The sequence below is a fragment of the Hippocampus bargibanti genome, linkage group LG04, assembly GCF_051943395.1.
Source record: "Hippocampus bargibanti isolate YZ-2025 linkage group LG04, ASM5194339v1, whole genome shotgun sequence".
NCBI lineage: Eukaryota > Metazoa > Chordata > Actinopteri > Syngnathiformes > Syngnathidae > Hippocampus > Hippocampus bargibanti.
The window spans coordinates 4,375,221-4,397,356 of NC_142737.1; the positions used below are offsets into that span (position 1 = coordinate 4,375,221).

At 40.0% G+C, this 22,136-nt stretch overlaps 2 protein-coding genes across 5 annotated transcripts; both read right to left on the reverse strand.

Annotated features, from left to right (window-relative positions):
* Nucleotides 1–210: 210 nt before the first annotated feature.
* Nucleotides 211–6,749, reverse strand: slc25a37 (solute carrier family 25 member 37). The gene is made up of 4 exons (XM_088993630.1): nt 6,477–6,749; nt 4,539–4,767; nt 3,700–3,756; nt 211–3,258 (listed from the first exon to the last, which is right to left on the reverse strand). The coding sequence occupies exons 1-4, from the start codon at nt 6,666–6,668 to the stop codon at nt 2,723–2,725; spliced, it is 1,014 nt and encodes a 337-aa protein (XP_088849756.1). The 5' UTR covers nt 6,669–6,749; the 3' UTR covers nt 211–2,722.
* A 1,712-nt stretch (nt 6,750–8,461) lies between these two features.
* On the reverse strand, nt 8,462–21,891 carry entpd4 (ectonucleoside triphosphate diphosphohydrolase 4). Of its 4 annotated transcripts, none has more exons than XM_088993634.1 (13): nt 21,752–21,891; nt 21,030–21,264; nt 19,863–20,060; nt 18,776–18,981; nt 18,534–18,684; nt 17,335–17,438; nt 16,178–16,237; nt 15,091–15,218; nt 13,631–13,797; nt 13,230–13,554; nt 11,792–11,877; nt 11,353–11,514; nt 8,462–10,119 (listed from the first exon to the last, which is right to left on the reverse strand). In XM_088993634.1, exons 2-13 carry the CDS (start codon nt 21,035–21,037, stop codon nt 9,885–9,887), a joined length of 1,830 nt encoding a protein of 609 aa, XP_088849760.1. In that variant the 5' UTR covers nt 21,038–21,264; nt 21,752–21,891; the 3' UTR covers nt 8,462–9,884. The 4 variants fall into 4 exon arrangements, with proteins under 4 accessions (XP_088849760.1, XP_088849758.1, XP_088849759.1 ...); XM_088993632.1 differs by having other exon boundaries at nt 15,067–15,218; XM_088993633.1 differs by having other exon boundaries at nt 15,091–15,221.
* Nucleotides 21,892–22,136: the final 245 nt, after the last annotated feature.

Below are 22,136 nucleotides of genomic sequence, written 5' to 3' on the forward strand. Positions count from 1 at the left end.
ATATGTGAAGTAATATTGAGGTCTCGCAACTACTGTCAGTAGCAACCGACTGCATTGCCCCATGTACAAGTCGGGCGTGACTCCAGCATTATAATGTAGCGCCTTATGATGTAGGGTGCTGTATATTTGGATTTTTTGTTACACAGTGATCCCTCAGTTTACGAACCCCTTGGCTTACAAACTTTTCGGTTTATAAACATTAAATTTGCGAATATTTTACCTTGGCATAAGAACTATTTTTCAGGATACACACGGAGCTGCCACAATGAGTGATGTGTCGTTCGCGAACGAGCCCCTTCTCCAAAAAGAAAATGGCTGCCGACTTTTTTTTCTCCTCTATTCCCCGCCCCAAGTCTTCAGTTAAAGCCACGTGACTGGTCAAGAATGGAGCAGGGGGGGGGGGGTTGTTACACATTAAAGAGACAGGCAGACGACAGTGAGAGAGTTTCAATTTTGATAGTCAAAGGCAGAGTGTCGACTGCAAGGTTAAAATATCCCATCAATCAGGCTCCACAAACAACCTGTACAATTGATGCAAAAAGCTATCAACCCAGCTAAACAGAACACAATTGATGAGGAACTAGATAAAATTATCGCAGAGAAAGCACCGACAAGGGATCATTCCTCAAGATGGTAAAAGAAGAAGGTTATGTTCCTCATCAAGAAGGAAACCGGCCACTCCATTCCATCAAGCCATCAACTACCAGCACAATGGTAAATAAAAGTACTTCATTATACAGTACAGTTTATTTCTTTAATTATAATACCATAGCACATTTATTATCCATAAAATAAGGTATATTTTGTGTAGTTTTAAGGCTTAGAAAATAAGAAAGTAGAAAATTATGTTTTATGGGGACCTGGGAACGGATCATTCTCATTTTAATGGTTTCCTATGGGAAATAAATTTTGGGGATAAACACTTTCCGCCTAACACACTGCCTGGGAACCAATTAAGTTCATAAGCCAAGGTATCACTGTATATCATATTTGGAAAACTTTTTTTTTCATTTATTGAATGTGTGCCAGTTATATTTGCACCTTATACATTGGAAAATACGGTATATTGAGATTTGTTTTATTTATTTTATTTATTTTTTTTTTTGGGGGGGGGGGGGGGGTCATCCATCTTCCACATTTGAAACAATGCCGAGGCAAGAAAAGACACACAGTGGTCACCACAATGTGGCTGTAAACAAAATACGAACCTATGGCTCTGACTAACGGACTAAAAGCGGATGCATAGAAAAACGCCATTGGATACCAACTTTGGTGAGTAGTACACTCCAACTGGGCGTTCCTGACTTCAGATAGGGTAACGTCTAAAAAAAAAAATCTATACTTTATATTTGATTAAAAAAATAAGAACAATCTGCAACATTTATGTACAAAAGTCCGACCACCAATAGCTGCCCCATGCCAATTACATTGGACCGTGTATAACGTGTGTGCGTGATTCAATAGCGGTCCAGTATAGGCGGATGGGTCGTTCGTGAACAACTTTATGCTGATCAACATTCCAAGAATAACAAGCTTTGGCCCAATTAATTTTGACACTCTCCTCTCATCTAGAACTGCTTCATGTCACAAAGACGGTACAGCAAGTGCTGAAGAATGAATGACTCTCTGTCTTTGTGTTGTCATATTTTTTGTTATTTCGTTTTTTTTTTTGTTTCCTTTCATAACTTTGCTGCTGTGTTACTTCCGGGTAGAGGAACACTGGCGCGAATGGCTGTCGCTGCTCACTCGCACAAAAAAAAAATCCTGTGACTAAAGATTCCTTGAGAGTTTTGAAAGGCGCTTAGAAATTAAATGTATTACTATTATTATAATTGCGATACAAGGATGACAAAGGGTCATCAAGGTCCTTCTGCTCGTCCATTTGTAAAAACAAAATGGCGCACAAGCGAGCGCCATTGATTCAGCCAATTTTAGTCACATTACGTCGGCGACAAGAAGTCGAACGACATCCACTGTGGGATTTTCGATGTTGTCATGGAAACAGAAATCCGGAATATGGGGAGGGATTCCATACATACATCCATTTTCCACACGGCTTTATCATCATTAGGGTCGCAGAATGGGAGGGGGGTGCACAACAGAGTCAAACAACCACCTAGGGACAATTTGCCAACATGCAAAGTCCACACAGGGAGGGCGGACCGGGTCTTGAACTCACGATCTCTGTACTGTGAAGCCGGCGTGCTAACCACTCTACTACCAGACCGGGATTATTTTGTAAATTTCTTTAAAAACACAGTGGTACCGATCACTGCCTTATAAGTAATTTTTTCTCATAGTGGATCAATAACATAGTCAAATAAGCATAAGTAATGATAAAAATAAACAAATAAATTAAAATAAATTTTTGGGAGGGGCTTTTGGGAGGCAATTAAAAATATGCAGAGACTGAAGCAAAAGAGGCACTTGAAATTTGGAGTGAAAATTCATTTCTCCGTCTCTGCTCGCTCCTTATAAATAAACACATTAAAGCAAACAAAATCCGCATTGTGCTGCTTCCTTTCCGAAGCCCCTTCAAATTAAAAGTTGCGCAAATAAATAAATACTAAGATGTCTAAATAACATTCAAGACGACGCTTTTTCCTCTTGCGTATAGGGGAGAAAAAAAATGTTGAATGATGACCGTCCTGGATTCTTTTGACGTCATCGCGGAAAAATAAAAAATAAAAAGCATGCAAACGTCAATGCGGCGGCTACTTCCTCAAAGATCTGACTTTCCCTTGCTGGAAGCGGATCTCACTTCCTGCTTGGTGAGGAAGTACTTGAAGAACTCGTACACGGACCAGGCGATGGCCGTGGACGGCATCTGGTATATGACCCGGGCCTGCACGCCTTTGAAAAACGCCGCCACGCCGCCGAGCTTGTACACCGTCCTGAAAGTATTGGCCATTCCCGACAAATGGCCGCTGATGTTCACGGAACTGAGCGCAACGTTCTCCTGCGTGTTGAGAAGCGTCTTGCACACATCCAGCGGCGTGGTGACGGCGGCCGAAATGGCGCCGGCCGCCGCCCCGGACACGATGTGGGTGGCGGGGTGGTAATGTCTGTGGGGGTTGAGCCACTCCTGCATGGTTTCGTAGGTGATGAAATGAACGGCTTGGAAGGGGATGTTCATGGTCAGCTGAGTGCTGTAGCTGCGGTAGAAGGCGCCAGCGCCTTCTGTGCGTGTCACCGTGCAAACGCAGTCCCAAAGTCCACGATAAGGAGACTTGTACATTTGCATCCTCTGCTTCACCACTGAGCCATGGTAACACAAACACATTTCGGAGGCTTCAATCAAATGTTTTTTTTTGTTGTTGTTGTTTTCTTTAACACTTTTGAGTAGCGCCGTTGGCTTTTTACCCTGCAACATTTGGCATCTTTGGCATTCGACTCAACATGATTCGGACTTGATTTTGGTTTTACTCCCTGGTGCTTTCTACTATCTTTGTGACTGCTTTATTTTCCTGTATATGATAGCTGTCCATGTTGTCCAGTTGTTGTTAAAGCGCTATATAAATCAATTAGTATTGTATTCTATTTGGGAAAACACCAGGAGCGAAAATTTCGATTTTATTACGACTGAAAAATGACCTCAAAAAAAATTCTCAGCTATTTTTTTTAGTTAGACTCTATTAATAATTTATATCAATCTATCTTTTGTATTTAGAATTTCAAGGACTCGTGTTGTGTTGTTACCTTCAGCAGGGTTCATCACGGCATCATGGAGAACAGTGGCCACACTGCCTGCCACACCTGTGAAGACATGATTTTCTTAGAGATTAAATGTATTAATAATACTAATAATAAAACTAATAGTAATACTACTACTAATAATAATAATAATAATGAGAATTACATAGAACATTCTTTTGAATTGGGACAATACACCAAAATATCCTGAAGTTATTTTTTAAACATTTATAAATAAAAGAACCAAAAAATTGCAAAATAAAAACATAAATAAATAAACAGATAAAGAGATAAAGAAATAATTAAATATAAAGATAAATAAAAAGCTATATATAAAAATAAACAATCAAATGAACAAATAATTGAATAAACGAATAAACAAATACATGCATAATTAAATAAGTTAATAGACAAATAAAAAAATAACTAAATAATTAAATAAATAAATAATAAATAATAAATAATAAAAAAATAGATATAAATAAATAACTAAACAACCAAATAAATAACTCCAACAATCAAATAAACAAACGATTAAATAATCAAATCAATGAACAAATGAATCAATAAATAAACAAGTACATAAATAGATAAATAGTTAAATAAGAAAAATCGATATAAATAAATAAACAACGAGGCAACCAAATAAATAAATCATCAAATAAATGAAAAAAAAATGAATTAAAAACAAACAAATAAATAAACAAATGCATAAATAAATAAACAAATAAAAACAAATAAACAAACAACTAAATAAATAAATACATTGGGGGGGGGGCACAATATGCCTCCTTCAACATGCAGTAAAAATGTTCGATTTTCGAGGTCAGGGTGGGGCTTTGTACCGTTGGCCAGGTGGCTGTTTCCTCCGCTTTTGATGACATCGCTAAGGGAGTGCTTGACCCGTTCGTAGCAGGCAAAATAGAGCGCGTGGGCAGGGCCGGCGCCCATCATGGTGATGTTGAGGCCCCTTAGCGGTCTGAGGAAGCCTTCTGTGCGGATGATCCTTCGCAGGGCTTCGTACACCCCTCGATATTGGGCGTTGGGATCGGGCTGCAGGCTCTGCATCCTTGTCTGGAGAAATAAAATACCCCCCCCCCTCGACGTTGATTATCATTGTTTTATTTTATTTATAAACTACAACTATGTAAAAGTTGGAGCAGGACCTCACCCATGACGGTTTTTAATAAAGGGCGATGGCGCGCACACACCCTTTACTGCGCGTGGAAGATTTCAAAAGTGTGGAGCACAGATAAGCCCCACCCCCACCCTCGTCTCGTACACCCTTCATATTAGTGGCGCGAAAATACTTGGTGTGACTCAACTGATATCTCAGGAAGTAAAGTCATTAATCGGCTGGTCTACCGGACTGCAAATAAACACACCTGAATTTTATTGACATCAAAAGCTTAGCTATGACCGCAGAAGTTACGGCGCATGAAAAAAAAAAAAATCCAAACAAGCTCAAGAGGAAATGGCAAAAGGCGTTTGAGTAACGGACGACTATTTGGCAAGACGTCACAAGACGATATTGATGAGGGAGTTTTCTTGACGCCATTTGACCAACCGTGACATAATCTTCATTATGCATGGAGGAGACAGCCCCACCCTTTTCCTAATATAAACTATCAAATATTTATCTTGTACTGTACGAAATATGTCTGTATAAGGTGCATCACAAAACCCGTTGTAACTTTAAATTCAGAGATAAATATCACTTTTTAAACATTCCTATTTGTCATACGTGCAAAGACAGCGAGTGGCGTTCTGTTTAACGGGCAAAGTAACCTTTATCTGGAGCCTTTTTTTGTCTCAATTTATCTCAATTTAGGAATGGGTGTGGCGAGAAACCTCCCTATTGTCAACCTGACGGGCTGAGAAGTAAAAACACAAGACAATCTGCCTTCAAAAATGGCCTGTATATGAACCAATATATGAACAGGCTTGGAGAATGGGGAGCGAGGGAGTTGGTGGGTGGATTAATTTGTTAACTGTTGTTAAACTGTCAATCAAAGGATTTGGCGGCACATGATCAACATTCACCTGACTGGCAATGTTCAAAGTTTCCCCCCTTTGTCAGAGGAGAAGGAGGAGCATGTACTCTTCTCCGCTAACAGGAAGCACCATTTGTAAAATTCCCCTTGCAAACAAACGCACCTGAGAGACGAAGCTTAATAACACCTACTTAGTTTTTTTGCCTCTTTCTATTTTATTTTTACAATATTTTTCAAATATGGAAAAAAAAGTGGGAAGTTTTGGTTCGGCTAGAACGGATTAATGCAATTTCTATGTTTTTCAATGGAGGAAGTTGATTTGAGATGGGAGTGATTGGCGTTTGAAGGCATTAAATGCCATTATTCTCGTACGTCAAGGCACACATGGGCTGGGTAGCGTTAAGATATACAAAGTTAATTTTAATAATTATATCGTTTTTAAAGTTTTTTTTTTACTGGGTGTGAATGGAGACGAGTTGCCAAGCAAACTTTCAAGTTACTCACAGCGGCTAAATGAAGAAATACGCGATGGGAGGGGGAAATGAACATATATATTTTTACATACGACGCACGACAGCAGGTTATCTCTTAAATGGCTTCATAAAATGAGCTAAATAACACAAGCTAACAGTGGAATGGCAGGTTGACATTTTTAAAAGCTAATGCTTGTTAGCTAAGAACTGTAGTTGCCAACCGACGAACCGTCCACGGGGTTGTGACTTTCAGACGAAGAATAACGCCAAAGTCGGTGGCTCGAGACGGGGGTGCAGTAGTTGGTGAGGTGGTTACCTTGACGGAGTCCACTGGGTACATGACGGTGTGCTCCAGGACGCCAGCCACTGCGCCCGCTGTCATGTGCGTCGTCACCGAGACATGAGGCGGCAAACTCTCGTAGTCGCTGTCACTGGGCTGGCCGCCGCCTTGGCTCGCCGTCTGCGACATCTCTAGCGGTGCCAGCACACGCTTTGAGTTCAACTCCATGCGTGGAGAGTTTATCAGCGAGTTATCGGCAGCGTGGACGGCCACAACATTTTGTGTCGTCGCCACTCACCGGGGTAGGAGAGCAAAATGACATGTGACTGGATAGGCGTGACTATTTCCTAATTTCACCAATAGAATTAGGGGTACTTGGGCATGAGGCGGGCTGTTGGAGTTGTGTTAGCGAATGAGAAGTTGTCTCTCTGACACTTGGCTCTCCCCGCGATCAGGGAAGCTCTGATTGTGACTGAAAAAAGTTTAAAAAAAGAAAATAAGGAATTTCCGTATAATTTTTGACAGGCAATTTAAGAATAATCGAAAAGATATTCAAATATGTGTGTATTAAGTTCATCCTGTCTACTTGATATTTAATTTAAAACAGATTATTTTCTTACAATGTTTTTTAGGTGTTCAAATACCTGACATATTTCGGCGTATACTTCCGCCACACTCTGACGAAGGCGGAAGTATACGCCGAAACATGTCAGGTAATTGAACACATAAAAACACTGTCTGTAAGAAAATAATCTGTTGTAAACTAAATACAAGAATGTTCTAATATGTATACATTATTTTTTGTTGTACTATGAAAACAATAAATCAAAAATAAACTGGAACTCACTTCCAACATTCATAACATCGATTCTCTCCCACCGTCAACTCCCATCTCAAAACCCACCGGTTTAAAATTGCATTTTCTGTGTAGCTCTTTCTCTTGTTTCTATTTAGAATTGCATTTTATTTATTGTTTTATATTTGTGATTGTATTTTATTGATTATAGTACCTATGCTTGTCTGTGACTGTAAAGTGTCCTTGAGAACTTTGAAAGGCGCTTAAAATAAAATGTATTACAGTACAGTATTATTATTATTATTATTATTATTATTATTATTATTATTATTATTATTATAAAGCATTAAATTGCATGAAGGATGATAGATGGTGATCCCTCGCTACTTAGTGGTTCACTTATTGCGGTTTCAGTTCTGCAGAGGAAAGCATAAATGTTTGCAATCGATCAAAGAAGTCCTTCCGTCTCATTTTGAAGCGTCTGGACTCCAATGCAGCGCCCAGAAAATGCACAAGATGGCGCCCAAGCTCCGTTGGAAATTGTCTGATTTATCTGCTGGGAATTTGTGTCAACTAGTATCAAATAGTAGTCTTGGTGCAACACACAACGATTCCCCATCGCGTTGTTTGTTTTTTCCTTCTAATTTCACCATCAACATGAAGTTTTCAGACCAAACAAAGTACCCAAAATGCATTGTGTATCGCTTTCTCGGTCAGGGGCGTTCCCTCCATGACGTCACGTAGGGGATCATCATCAACTCGAAAACAAGACTTCCTGAATCTTCAACGAGAGTCTTAAAACGTAAAATATAGCTAGATGCGGTGGAATCTTTGTAAAATACGCTCAGTAGAAGTCATTTCAAGTGATTTTACAAATCATGGGCACAACTTGTCGGGAGGCGTCGGTTGTTCTTTAAGCTAAAAAAAAGCTAAAAAAATGAGAACAAGTTGTACAAAAAAAAAATGGGTGAAGGGAAAATCAACAGAATCTCCCTTCCCGCTGCCTCAAACTGATAGCAGTAACTCTTGGAGGCGTGGCAGCAAATTCTTATGACGTGTCCGCCTATTTTCTTTTCCTAAATAAGGCAACGTAAATCAGTTGCCATGACCGGTTCTGGAAACATTGTGATGAGTAAAAGAAAGTGTAACAATAACTATTGAGACACTTCAACCATAAACTTTGCACTTCCTGGTATTTGGACAAAGGGAGATGCTAACGAAATGATTGTCTAATCTCAGCTCCTCAACCTTTTTATTGGCATATTGCAATTTGACAAACATTTCATGACACCGATTGTGCATACATATGTTACATGCACTTATAACAATCATCACAAGTCAGATGACAGCTTCTGAAAATGAAGCGCACCATAAATAGTCGCAAAAGAACTCACACGTTTGATGTTACAGGAATAACGAGACGAGTTATTGGTTCAAAAACTGTGTTGAAAGTGTCCAACAGTGACAAGATATGAAAGTCCGATTTTTTTTATTGCACAAATTGTACCAGCATCGGCAGTATGAAACATTAGCATGTGCATCCCAGTGCTCCCGCCGCTTATTATTAGGCGTTAAATGCGAGTCATAAGATTAAAAAAAAGTTCCTTAAAAACACAGTACAAAGAGGACACCCACAAAAAGGCCAATTGTTGTACAGTGATACCTTGGCTTACGAACTTAATTGGTTCCCAGACAGTGTGTTAGGCGAAAAGTGTGTATCCCAAAAAATAATTTCCCATTGGAAACCATTAAAATGAGATTAAACCGTTCCCAGGTCCTCATAAAACATAATTTTCTACTTTGTAATTTTCTAAGCCTTAAAACTACACAGAATAAACCTTATGTTATGTATAATAAATGTGCTATGGTATTATAACTAAAGAAATAAACTGTACTGTATGATAAAGTAGTTTTATTTACCTTTGTGATGGTCGTTGATGGCTTGATGGAATGGAGTGGCCAGTTTTCCTCAGCATTAAACACTTGATGAGGAACGTAGCTTTATTTCACCATTTTGAGGAATGATCCCTTGTAGGTGCTTTTTCTGTGATAATTTTATCTAGTTCCTCATCAATTGTGTTCTGTTTAGCTGTGTTGATAGCTTTTTGCATCAGGTGTACAGATGGCTTGTGCGGGTTGTTTGTGGAGCCTGATTGATGGGATATTTTAACCTTGCAGTCTACACTCTGCTTTTGATCTATCAAAGTTGAAACTCTCTCACTGTCATCTGCCTATCTCTTTAATGTTTAAACCCCGCCCCTCACTGCTGCGTTCTTGAACAATCACGTGGCTTTAACTGAAGACTGGGGGCGGGGAATAGAGGACAAAAACAGTCGGCTGCCATTTTCTTGTGAGGAGAACGGGCTCATTCGTGAACGACACATCACTCATTGAGGCAGCTCCGTGTGTATCCCGAAAAAAGTTTGTCTGCCAAGGTAAAATGTTCATAAATTTAACGTTCGTAAACCGAAAAGTTCGTAAGCCAAGGGGTTCGTAAACCGAGGTATCACTGTATATTGTTTAGTTTCGTCGGTAGGAAAATACAACCATTTTGTCCATTGGGTTTTTGTGGCTCATTAAGGTTCAAAAGCTCAAACGGGAGATTGCTGGCGGAGAAAAATCTCGAAAACCAAATGGCAAGATGGAGTTTAAAGGTTGATGGGGAGTGTCGGTGATCCCAAGCCGTCCTCCAGCCACGGCACGGAGGAAGGGGAGCAACGCTGTGAGGCGCGGCGGTGGATTCGGCGAAGCCGCAGCATGTACAAGATGATTGACAGGAGAACGATGAAGAAACAAAGCAGGAATAAGTAATGGTTGTTCGCAAAAGAGAAGCTGTGCCGCCAGTGAGAATGTCCTCCTTTTAGACTTTCCTGCTGGATATCCCTGCAAGGGGGGGGGGGGTAAAAAAAACAACCAAAATGAATCTCACGGCTTTGTATCACTAAATTCTTGGCACATAGAGAACTTAACGCGTGTTCAGAAAATCACACGGAGCAATGTTTACCGTGGATAAACATGAACAGTCAAAACAAAGACACATGCTTTCATAAGTGCATTACAAAAATAAATAATGTCTTTAAATTGCACACACTAAATAAACAATACTCGTTGAACATAGCTAAACAATACAGTGATACCTTGGCTTACGAACTTAATTGGTTCCCAGACAGTGTGGAAGGTGAAAAGTGTGTATCCCAAAAATGTATTTCCCATAGGAAACCATTAAAATGAGAATAATCCGTTCCCAGGTCCCCATTTCTAAGCCTTAAAATTACACAAAATACACCTTATTTTATGTATAATAAATGTGCTATTGTATTATAATTAAAGAAATAAAATGTACTTTATAATAAAGTCGTTTTATTTACCTTTGTGATGGTCATTGATGGCTTGATGGAATGGAGTGGCCCTTGTAGGTGCTTTCTCTGTGATAATTTTATCTAGTTCCTCATCAATTGTGTTGTGTTTAGCTGGGTGGATAGCTTTTTGCAGTGTACAGATGGTTTGTGCGGGTTGTTTGTTAAGCCTGATTGATGGGATATTTTAACCTTGCAGTCTACACTGCCTTTGAAGTATAAAAGTTGATACTCTGTCACTGTCGTCTGCCTGTCTCTTTAATGTTTAAACCACCTCCCCTCACTGCTACGTTCTTGACCAATCATGTGGCTTTAACTGAAGACTGTGAATAGAGGATGAAAAAAGTCGGCAGCCATTTTCTTTTTGGAGAACGGCTTCACTCTCTGAGTGTGCTCGTTCGCGAACGACACATCACTCATTGAGGCAGGTCCGTGCGTATCCCGAAAAAAGTTTGTATGCTAAGGTAAACCCAAAAGTTCGTAAGCCAAGGGGTTCGTAAACCGAGGTATCACTGTATTTTTATTTAGAATTGTAAAATGAAAAATTCCCCATTATATGTAAAATGGCTGCTGCACAGCCAGCCGAGCGAGCCTTGGGGTTCAATCAAGACGCCTTTAAAGGGTTAGCATGTTTTATTTTTCTCTTCTGGTCAACTCTAGCTTCCTCCCACATTCCAAAAACAGGAATATATAAATATGCAATAATGCAGAAAATGAAAATAATGGAATGCAGCTTTCACTAAATAAAAATTGCACTTACCTCAAAGGTAGAAAGCGTGTTCGGAAGAGAATAGCTCCGAGAGTCCATTGGACCTCCTTATCGTAGACCAAAAATGCAGTTTTCAGGTTTTTATAATCAGGTGGGAAAGAGAAGCCTGAGTGCAATACTTCATACATCCATGCAGATTTAAAACATTGATATCTGCGGATATAGAAAGAAATAAAACAACGACAAAAATTATATACGGACCAACATTGCATTCTCATTAAAAAAAAATAATTGCATTCGTTGAAACAAATGTGAGTTTCTGCAAGTGAAGTCGTGAATTTTAGAATTAAATGTTTATTTTATCATTATTTTTTTGTTTTTTTTATTACACATTTTTAACAAATATTATATTATTAGTTATTAATTGTTGATGCACGACGGTGCACATTTAAGACACCAAATATGCATTGGCAAGAAGGGAGGAACTTACTGGAGTCGGTGGAGATCAGCGTGGGAAGCGTACAAACCCGAGTCAAAGCGTGACCGCAGAGTCTTCCACTGGGTAGCACAGTAATTCTGAAAATATGAAATTACGTTATTGGCCAGTCATTATAGAATAGGTTGCATTCCTATATCTTTTTAATGTTATTTTTCCATGGGTTTGACCTTGCAAATTTGCCTTTAAGTTGAATGTTTTAACAAATTTTAGACAAGTTTTGCTGAAAATGAGTCAGATTAATTTTCTGCCACATTCATTGCGGCACCACCAGATTCAAATACAGTGATACCTCGGTATACGAACCCCCTGGCTTATGAACTTTTCGGTTTACGAACGTTAAATTTATGAAAATTCTACCTTGGCATACAAACTATTTTTAGGGATACACACGGACCTGCCACAATGAGTGATGTGTCGTTCGCTAACGAGCCCGTTCACCTAACAAGAAAATGACAGCCGGCTTGTTTTGGTCCTCTATTCCCTGCCCCCAGTCGTCGGTTCAAGCCATGTGATTGGTCAAGAACGCAGTAGTGAGGGAAGGTGGTTGAAACATTAAAGAGACAGGCAGACGACAGAGAGAGTGACAAAATGGATAGAAAACAGTGAAATTAGGACTCGTTTCAATTTTGATAGTCAAAGGCAGAGTGTTGACTGCAAGGTTAAAATATCCCATCAATCAGGCTCCACAAACAACCTGTACAATTGATGCAAAAAACTATCAACCCAGCTAAACAGAACACAAGTGATGAGGAACTAGGTAAAATGATCGCAGAGAAAGCACCTACAAGGGATCATTCCTCAAGCTGATGAAAGAAGAAGGCTACGTTCCTCATCAAGTGTTTAATGCTGATGAAACCGGCCACTCCATTCCATCAAGCCATCAACGACCATCACAAAGGTAAATAAAACGACTTTATTATACAGGACACTTTATTTCTTTAATTATCAGAATCAGAATCAGAATCATCTTTATTGCCAAGCATGTAGAACACACAAGGAATTTGTTTCCGGTAGAACACGCTGCACTAGTATCGTTGTCAAAAAAAAAACTGCTAAGTGGCACTATACAGTTCCATTTTATAATAGCATATCACATTTATTATACATAAAATAAGGTATATTTTGTGTAGTTTTAAGGCTTAGAAAATTAGAAAGTAGAAAAACATGTTTTATGGGGCCCTGGGAACGGATTATTCTCATTTTAATGGTTTCCTATGGGAAATTAATTTTTGGGATACACACTTTTCATCTTACACACTGTCTGGGAACCAATTAAGTAAGCCAAGGTATCAATGTACAATACAATAGATATTGTTTTCTAAATATGCTTGAATCATGTTTTAATTGGGAAAAAAACTGACAACAGCATACCTAACATCTGCTGTTACTTTTTCCTTTGAATGGATTTGTGAACGAGTGGCCATTTTACCTTGGCAGCTTGTGCATATTTGGAAGCGTTATAGTCTCCACCCATGCGTAGCACGTCCTCCATGCAGTAGTAGAATTCGGAGAAACCAAAAAACTGGCTGTTGTTGTAGTCAATAGCCGGCTGGAAGATGCCGTTCAGAGACGTCTGAATCTCGTCGGTGCGGTTGAGAAACGGTCGAAGCTTCCGTCTGCATTGGTCAAAGTCACCCGTGCCTAACACATGGAGCTTCTGTTCAGGGGTCCCGATCTGATCCCGAAGGTCTGTAGGGAGACAGGGGTCCAGGAGGGGGGTGTTTTCCGTCTCGCCGACATGCTGGCTCAACATCCTGGTGATGAAATCGGTCAGAGATGTTCATTTCAAGGGGAAAAAGGGAAAACGAGTCAGACGGTCAGGAGACTTACTTATTTTGGGCGGTGATGTTTGTAATGAGGCTCTCCTCATATGTTTGGCGTGCTGCGTTTCCGCCGAAACCAAGGAAAGTGGACACGTACACACGATACAGATGATCGGTGTGATGGGCATCGCATCCTAGATTAAATTCTGCCAGTAAATTCTTAGCCACTTCCTCCTATGGGAAAATTCAAGATGTGTGGGTTATTTTTCTCACAATACATAAAAAATATGGCGATTACAACATGACTTTTCCACCAGGTACCCAAATCTAACAAGAGCCGATCGGACAAAAAGTTTTTATCGACGGGCAGAAATGTACTTGTTGGAACAAAAAAGTTAGTTAAAGGACAACCGACGTCTCCGGACAAGTTGTGTCCATAATTTGTAAAATGGCTTCAAATGACTTCTACTGAGCGTATTTTAAAAAGATTCTACTGCATTATCTATATTTTACGTTTTAAGACTCGCGCTGAATTGAGTTGGTTACGTGACGTCACTAAAGGAACGCCCCCTGACCGAAAAAAAGACACATTGTAGCAGTCCTTCCATCACGTCAATGTATTTTGCTATATTGTTTGGTCTGAAAACCCAAAAGCCGCCAGAAGAGGGTGTCCAAGCTCCATATAAAGAATTTATCAGCCTGTGGAAACGGAGGTGGACACAGGAGGACGCCATTTTGTGCCTCTTTTCTGGCGAACGTTTCTCCCCAATGTTGCCTCAAAATGGCATGGAATAAATTCTGTAATCGATTGCAAACATGTATGCTTTCCTCTTCAGAACTATTTGAATCATATTCATAACTGGAGGTGTAACAAGAAAGCATATTCTCAGAATCTGAAGCCATTGTTTTGATTCTCAAGCAATGCAAGACGTCTTGGCGTGACGTCACAAACTGGGGGCGGGACTTTCTGAAAATGCCCAATTCGCAGCTAATTTTTTTGCAGATTTTTAACACTTTAAGTCATTTTTATTGGTGTTTTGCATTTGAATAAAAACATCATACTGCGTGTTTTGGGTATTTTAGATGCTATAAAACGTTGTTCTGATGTCAGTTAAGAAACAAAAAAGTGACGTCGGTTGTCCTTTAAGGTACCTTAACTCAATCACTGCCATTCACAAATATTTCAAATACTGTAGCTCCTAAACTGTTATTGTGATTAAAATCATTGACAAAAATGTCATACAAAAAAAGTATTTTTTTTCTGTGTAAAATTCCTAAACTGTATTTTAAAAAAACTGCATTCAAAGGTCTTTGGCTCCATAAATTCGGTACAACATCCTGCTACGGATACATGCAACAGGCTTACAGTAAATGATAAATGGAGAGTAGATGGACTCCTAAGGGACAAGAATGGTGGACAGTGTCAATCAGGGAGCAGAAGAAAGAATGTTTGACACAACCAAAGAGCAGAAACAAAAATAATAACTGGTCGGGGATAATAACCTGTTGTGGAGAGGCAAAGCTTACACTTTTGGGCACTTCAAATGCAATTTGTGTGGAAACGCCGCCCATGTCCAACACACCAGCAGTCCTTTTTCTCATCAGTGCCTCCTGTTGATCACTACCCGGGACATTGACCTCTACAATGGCGTCTCCTTCTTGACAGGAGAGAAGGACATCGATAAGAAAGAAGCTACAGAAGTTGATAACTGTTGTCATTTAACTCATTCACTGCCACTCCAGAATTTACTAACGGATTGAAAATATGATGCGTAGCGTCATTCCGAATTTGTTTGGGTTTTGTTTTTTCTTGCAGGGGGGTCCCGATAAAGCGCTGGTCCGACCTCTGGCAATGTTTTTTCCCTTCTGGCAATGTTTTTTCCCTTCCACGAGGGGGCAGTATTTGCCTTTGTATAGCCGACCCCACTTACACCTCATACTACTCAAGCTGGCCCCATTTGAAGCAATATAACTCCAGACCCATATAATTTAGGAATTAACTCTTTTTTATAATAATAATAATAAGAATAATACATTTCATTTCTAAGCGCATTTCAAAACTGTCAAGGTCACTTTACAATCATGGGATAAGTTTTTCTGTGGGTGAGCAGCGGCAGCCACACGCGCCAGCGTTCACTCAACCCGGAATAACTCAAATAGAAAGAAAGCTAGCTAGCTAGCTAATACTACTACTAATACTACAAACAATACTAACACTAATATTAACACTAACACTAATACTACTAATAATAATCATAATACATTTCATTGATAAGCGGCTCTCAAAACCCCCAAGTTCACATTAAAGTCACACGATATGTTTTTCCGTGGTAAGATAGCTAGCGAGATAGCTTGCCAGCTAATAGATATATAGTTGATGAAAGAAGAGAGTCTCAGGTTTCTTACACTGCATTGAATGTTTATGTAGCCCTAAAACTCAATATTCTGTGGGTCCTGGAATTTCAGTGAAAATGACAAAAACCCTGGCAGTGGAGTGGACATTTTTGCATGTCCGGCAGTGAATGAGTTAAAAAAAGCACTTCTGTCATTAAGAAAATTGAAACAGACTTGGAAACTGGTCAAACACCATTCCTTAGTTCCTTTTTGCTCTTACCATTATGTGCATGTTGAAATTTGCCAAGAACAAAGTTGATTCCAATCCACGCATAAATTCCTGAAAACAATGAAAGCACCTTTTAGAGTTAATACAGTGATACCTCGGTTTACGAACCCCTTGGCTTACGATTTTTTTTGGTTTAGGAACGTTAAATTTATGCAAATTTTACCTTGGCATACAAACTTTTTTCGGGATACACACGGAGCTGCCTCAATGAGTGATGTGTCGTTCGCGAACGAGGCCGTTCTAACAACAAAATAGCAGCCGGCTTGTTTTGGTCCTCTATTGCCCGCCCCCAGTCTTCGGTTAAAGCCACGTAATTGGTCAAGAACGCCGCAGTGAGAGGGGGTGGGGTTTACAGATAGAGAGTGAAGCCGTTCTCCAAAAAGAAAATGGCGGCCGACTTTTTTGTCCTCTATTCCCCGCCCCCCAGTCTTCAGTTAAAGCCACGTGATTGGTCAAGAACGCAGCAATGAGGGGAGGTGGTTTAAACATTAAAGAGACAGGCAGACGACAGTGAGAGCGTTTCAACTTTGATACTTAAAAGGCAGAGTGTATACTGCAAGGTTAAAATATCCCATTAATCAGGCTCCACAAATAACCCGCACAAGCCTTCAGTACACTTAATGCAAAAAGCTATCAACCCAGCTAAACAGCACACAATTGATGAGGAACTAGATAAGATTATCACAGAGAAAGCCCCTACAAGGGACCATTCCTCAAGACGGTGAAAGAAGGTTACGTTCCTCATCAAGTGTTTAATGCTGATGAAACCGGCCACTCCATTCCATCAAGCCATCAACGACCTTCACAAAGGTCAATAAAACGACTTTATTATACAGCACAGTTTATTTCTTTTATTATAATACCATAGCACATTAATCATACGTAAAATAAGGTATATTTTGTGTAGTTTTAAGGCTCAGAAATTAGAAATTAGAAAATTATGTTTTATGGGGACCTGGGAACGGATTATTCTCATTTTAATGGTTTCCTATGGATAATTAATTTTTGGGATACACACTTCACCTTACAAACTCTGTGTGGGAACCAATTAAGTTCGTAAGCTAAATAGCTAAATATCACTGTACTGTAAATACTTTATCATAATAACAATTGAGAAAAAAACAGGTAGTCAACGTGCATGGTCGTACCTTCCAATTTTCCGGAAATGACTTCGACATGAGAATCTGAGAACAGGAAGTTGAAATGCACTGGGATGTCTGTTCGTAAATCTTCCAGAATGGCCTCCTGTTGACTGATAGGAAGACAACAACATCTTAACTCCTGCACGGCCATTCACAAATTTATTCGGGAATTGAAAATATGACGTCGAGCGCCATTCCCGAATTTGTTCGGGTTTTGTTTTTTCATACTTGGGGGCCGATAAAGACCGCAACATATCAGCAACCCTGTATTGAACTGTATGTTCTTGGTTTTTTTTTTTTTGGGGGGGGGGGCGTAAAATGGCCCATATTATGGCTAGTTTTGCTAGCGGTTAGCGGTTGTACTAATTAACTCATTCGCTGCCATTCCTGGATTTATTCGGGAATTAAAGTGTGACGTAGAGCGGCATTCCCGAATTTGTTCGGATTTTGGGTTTTCTTACGAGCGGGGGTGCCGATAAAGCGCTGGTCAGACCTCTGGCAGTGTATTTTCCTTTCCACGAGGGGGAAGAATTTGCCTTTTGTTCATGTTAGCGCTTTGTTACAGCTTCAGCTGTCGTTCAATCGCTATATAAACCAATATGTATGTATTGCATTGCATTTTGGACAGCTGCCCTCATTTCAAGATCATATAACTCCAGACCCATACAACTTGGGAATTAACTATTTGTCTCTGATGAAAGAAGAGAGTCTAGGGTTTCTAACGCTATATTGAATGTTGATGTAGTCCCAAAACTCAATATTCGGTGGATCCTGGAATTCGAGTGACAATGACAAAAACCCTGGTACTGGAGTGGACACGTCTGGCAGTGAATGAGTTAAGATACTAGAGACGACTAGTGAGTTTTCGGGGATATGAGCCACCATTTGGCCAATTGTTTGCCTTGACTTGCGGTGGAGTTAACATCCCTCACAACAAGCAAAAGATAGACGAACCAACAAAGGTATATATTCTTTATCCTCTTTGAAAAACTACTCATATTACAGCAGGTTAATAAAGGCTTTGTCGTGTGCCTGTATTATACTGCCCCTAGGTCATCTGGCAGTGAATGAGTTAACATTCTTTTGCATTACAGTGGCACTTGAAGTTTTTTTCGACTTGATTTGCACAAAATAATTTGGAGTCATACATCATAAAAGTTGTAACGCTCCAGGAAGTAATTTTGCCCAGATTGATTTCAGCGTACCTCTCAGGAAGAATTCTCATTCCAGCCGTGCACAGGATGTAAAGAGGTGTTTCTATGTGCTTGTTTTTGGGAATATGTTGAGCAGCAAAGCTCAACAGTGGATAGATGTAGTCGCTGGCTTTCTCCGGCGTTTGAGCCATCTTTGAAATCCCTAAATACAACAAGATAGAACATCTGAGACAGATCACAAAAAACATCTTGCTTCTTTATCACTGCCATTTATTGAAAATGCAAACTCATGCCTGGTTTGATCTTCATAACCACCGACTTGTGATTTTGATCCCTCATCTGTCGAATATTCAGGAGTTCGTGGGGATTGCCGTTGTGACCGGGCCAGCAGTACACGTAGATTCTGGAGCCACTGCTGCCACAATCCACGACCAAGCCATAGTTCAGGTCAGGATTGCTTACATCTGTTGTGTCCAAGTCTGTCACAGGAGCCAAGTGCCTATGAAGAGCAGATTAGATTTAAAGGACAACCGATGCCTCCGGACAAGTTGTGTCCATAATTTGTAAAATCACTTGAAATGACTTCTACTGGGCGTATTTTACAAAGATTCCACCGCGTATAGCTATATTTTACGTTTTAAGACTTGCGCTGAAAATTCAGGAAGTCTTATTTTCGAGTTGGTGACTATTCCTGATGTGACGTCACGGAAGGAACGCCCCTGACCGAGAAAGCGACACACAATGCATTTTGCGGTACTTTGTTTGGTCTGAAAATGTAGTGTTGATCCGCGTTGATGGCAAAATGAGAAGGAAAACACATAAATAACGCAATGGTGAATCGTTGTGTGTCGCACCAAGACTAATATTTGATACTAGTTGATACAAATTCCCAGCAGACAAATCAGCCCATTTCCAACGGAGCTTGGGCGCCATCTTGTGCATTTTCTGGGACGCTACATTGGAGTCCAGACGGTTCGAATTGATACGGAAGGACTTCTTTAATCGATTGCAAACATTTATGCTTTCCTCTTCAGAACTATTTGAGTCATATTCAAAACAGGATGAGTAACAAGGAAGGATCTTCTCCGAATCTGAAGCCATTGTTTTGATTCTAGAGCAAGGCAAGACGTCATGGCGTGACGGGACCTTCTGAAACTCGCCATTTCCAGGGTCATGTTGAAGTAGTTTTGGGACCCTTTAACTCATTTTTATTGGTGTTTTGCATTTAACTAAAAATATCAGCCTGCGTGTTTTGGCTATTTGAGATGCTATAAAACGTTTTTCGGATGTCAGTTAGGAAACAAAAAAATGGTGTCGGTTGTCCCTTAGCATGACTGTTCGTGACATTTGCTGGCCACACAAACAAACACAGCTGTGAACCTGTGAAAGTGGTTTTCCTTGGCAGTCCAGCTGATGGGCAATTTTCCAGTGACCAGCAGCAGGTAAAGTACTCCCAGGAGAAAGAAAAGCAGACCAATGACAAACAGCTGCCTGGTTGAAGGGAGCAAAAGGCGAGAAAGGATCTGGGACGGTAGACTGAAATGCCAGGAGGCCGGAAAAAGGCAGGAAAAGTTGATCCTGAAAGGACAATTACATATATCAAATATGCTTTTTATACTTGCACTATGTACAGTTCTTTTTTACGAAACATTTTTGCACAATCAAACATTTCAGTCTTCTGACATTTCTATATGCATAGAATACTTAGTTTTAATTTTTTCACCCCACCCCTTTCAATTTTTGAAAAAAAGGAGATGAACATGCGGGTAATTTTCATAGAACATACGGGTAGTTTTCATATGAGGCCTGTTTGAAAAAGTTCCAAGACTGGATGGAGTCAAAAGGGATGTGATTCAAATCTAAGGTGTGATTTTCTGGGATCCTCTTCAGCACAGGTGTCAACGTCAACGCCCGAGGGCCAAATCTAACCCGCCACATCATATTTTTCGGCCCGCGAAAGCAAATCAAACGTGTGAAATTCCCTGATGTTTGCTAAAATCCTAACCAAAATTTCATATTTTTGGATGTGAACCACAATAAGTCATGATTTGCTCTTGTGAAATGTGAATTTCTCCACTGATGAATAATGGCAAATCCAATCCAATTATTCTTGACTTCAGATTTGAAAACTAGTTATTAATTTGTTGTGCGCTCTATATGTAATATGTACAGTAGATCAAACATTCTAATGGCTTCGCCAAATTCAGAACGGCCCTCGAGAGGAAACCATAACTACAATGTGACCCGTGGGAAAAAAATGACTGCTCTACAGCTCTATTACAGTCATCTCAATGTCATTCAAATTTTAAAACCGGTCTCTCCCTTGATGAGCCACCACAAACAGAGCTAGTTCAGATGACTAGTGAGAACATGAATAGGAGATGAACTGGAGAGGCCCAGGTCAATGTGAACATGAAAAAAACACTGGTTATCGTCCAACGCCAACGCCCCAGGATCTCTATGTAATTGGTTGTGCGAAAACTTGTTGAAGCACCGGTCATGGTACTCTTGTGACACAACTCTTCCATTAACAACACACAAACGAACCTGCCCATTATGAAGAATGTGCTCAGCGTCTTGGTCTCATTTATGTAAAGGCCTCAGTCTGTTGGATGGACGAAGAAATTCCAGCTTTTGGGGCTCTCCATCTCGTTTTGATCACGCTTTTCCATTACCTTGCATTGGCAACAACATGTTTATCGTTGATTCTACTTCTTGGAAGTTGGAAAAGGTTCATCACAGAGTTGACTTCTTCGTCGTTAATGTTTGTTCGATGCACAAGCTAAGAAAAAGAAAAAAAAGCATACCTGTCAACCTGAGCTAATAGCTGCCCTTATAAATGATGACAATTCGCGTATAAAATTGTAGTACGTCGTACATTATTTGAAATGGTAAAAAAAACACTAACACAAGCAGAAACGCAGACAACTTACCACGCATGTGCAAGTTATGATTTTATCAAGATACGATTAAGAATTACTTTTGTTGGTTTGCCGTAACAATAGTAGTGATCGGCGGCAGCATTGCAGTTGAGACGAACTGGATTTGAGCCAAAATGGTCATTGTATGTTCGGTTCACAATAAAAATCTCCTCCCCGTATAAAAGTTGAAGTAACGGCAAATACTAAGAAGGTTAAAAGGAAACCAGCTGCTGTTTGCTAACGTTAGCGTCAATGTTCTAACACAGCGCTGGGAGTGAAAGTCATCATTATTTAAAACTCATCGTAGTAAGTAGCGGTACACGACATTCGATATATTCATATACTTACATTTAAAAATGGCAAATTATTAAATTTTTGCGAACAACGTCATCCGTGTGACACCAGCCTGCCAACCGGCTAACGTGAATGAGTACGTAAATACCGGCAGGCGACTTGTATGACCACAGATATAGTACGGAAAACAAACATGCGCATGCGCAAATGGTACTTCCTTGTTTCCGTATTCCGCCAATCAAAGTCATCTCTCCTTAGACACCGGAAAAGGAACACCACCCGGAAGTACATGAGTCAATGCCGGTGCAGTTCCTCGATGTTGTGTCACGTCAGCGAGTTGCATTGGCGCCTGCTTTATATTGTGTCTTACCGTAACTCGATTGCTTCGCTTACTGATTGTGCACCACTCTCTTTTGTCGCAGCTTTGTTTGTTGCAGCT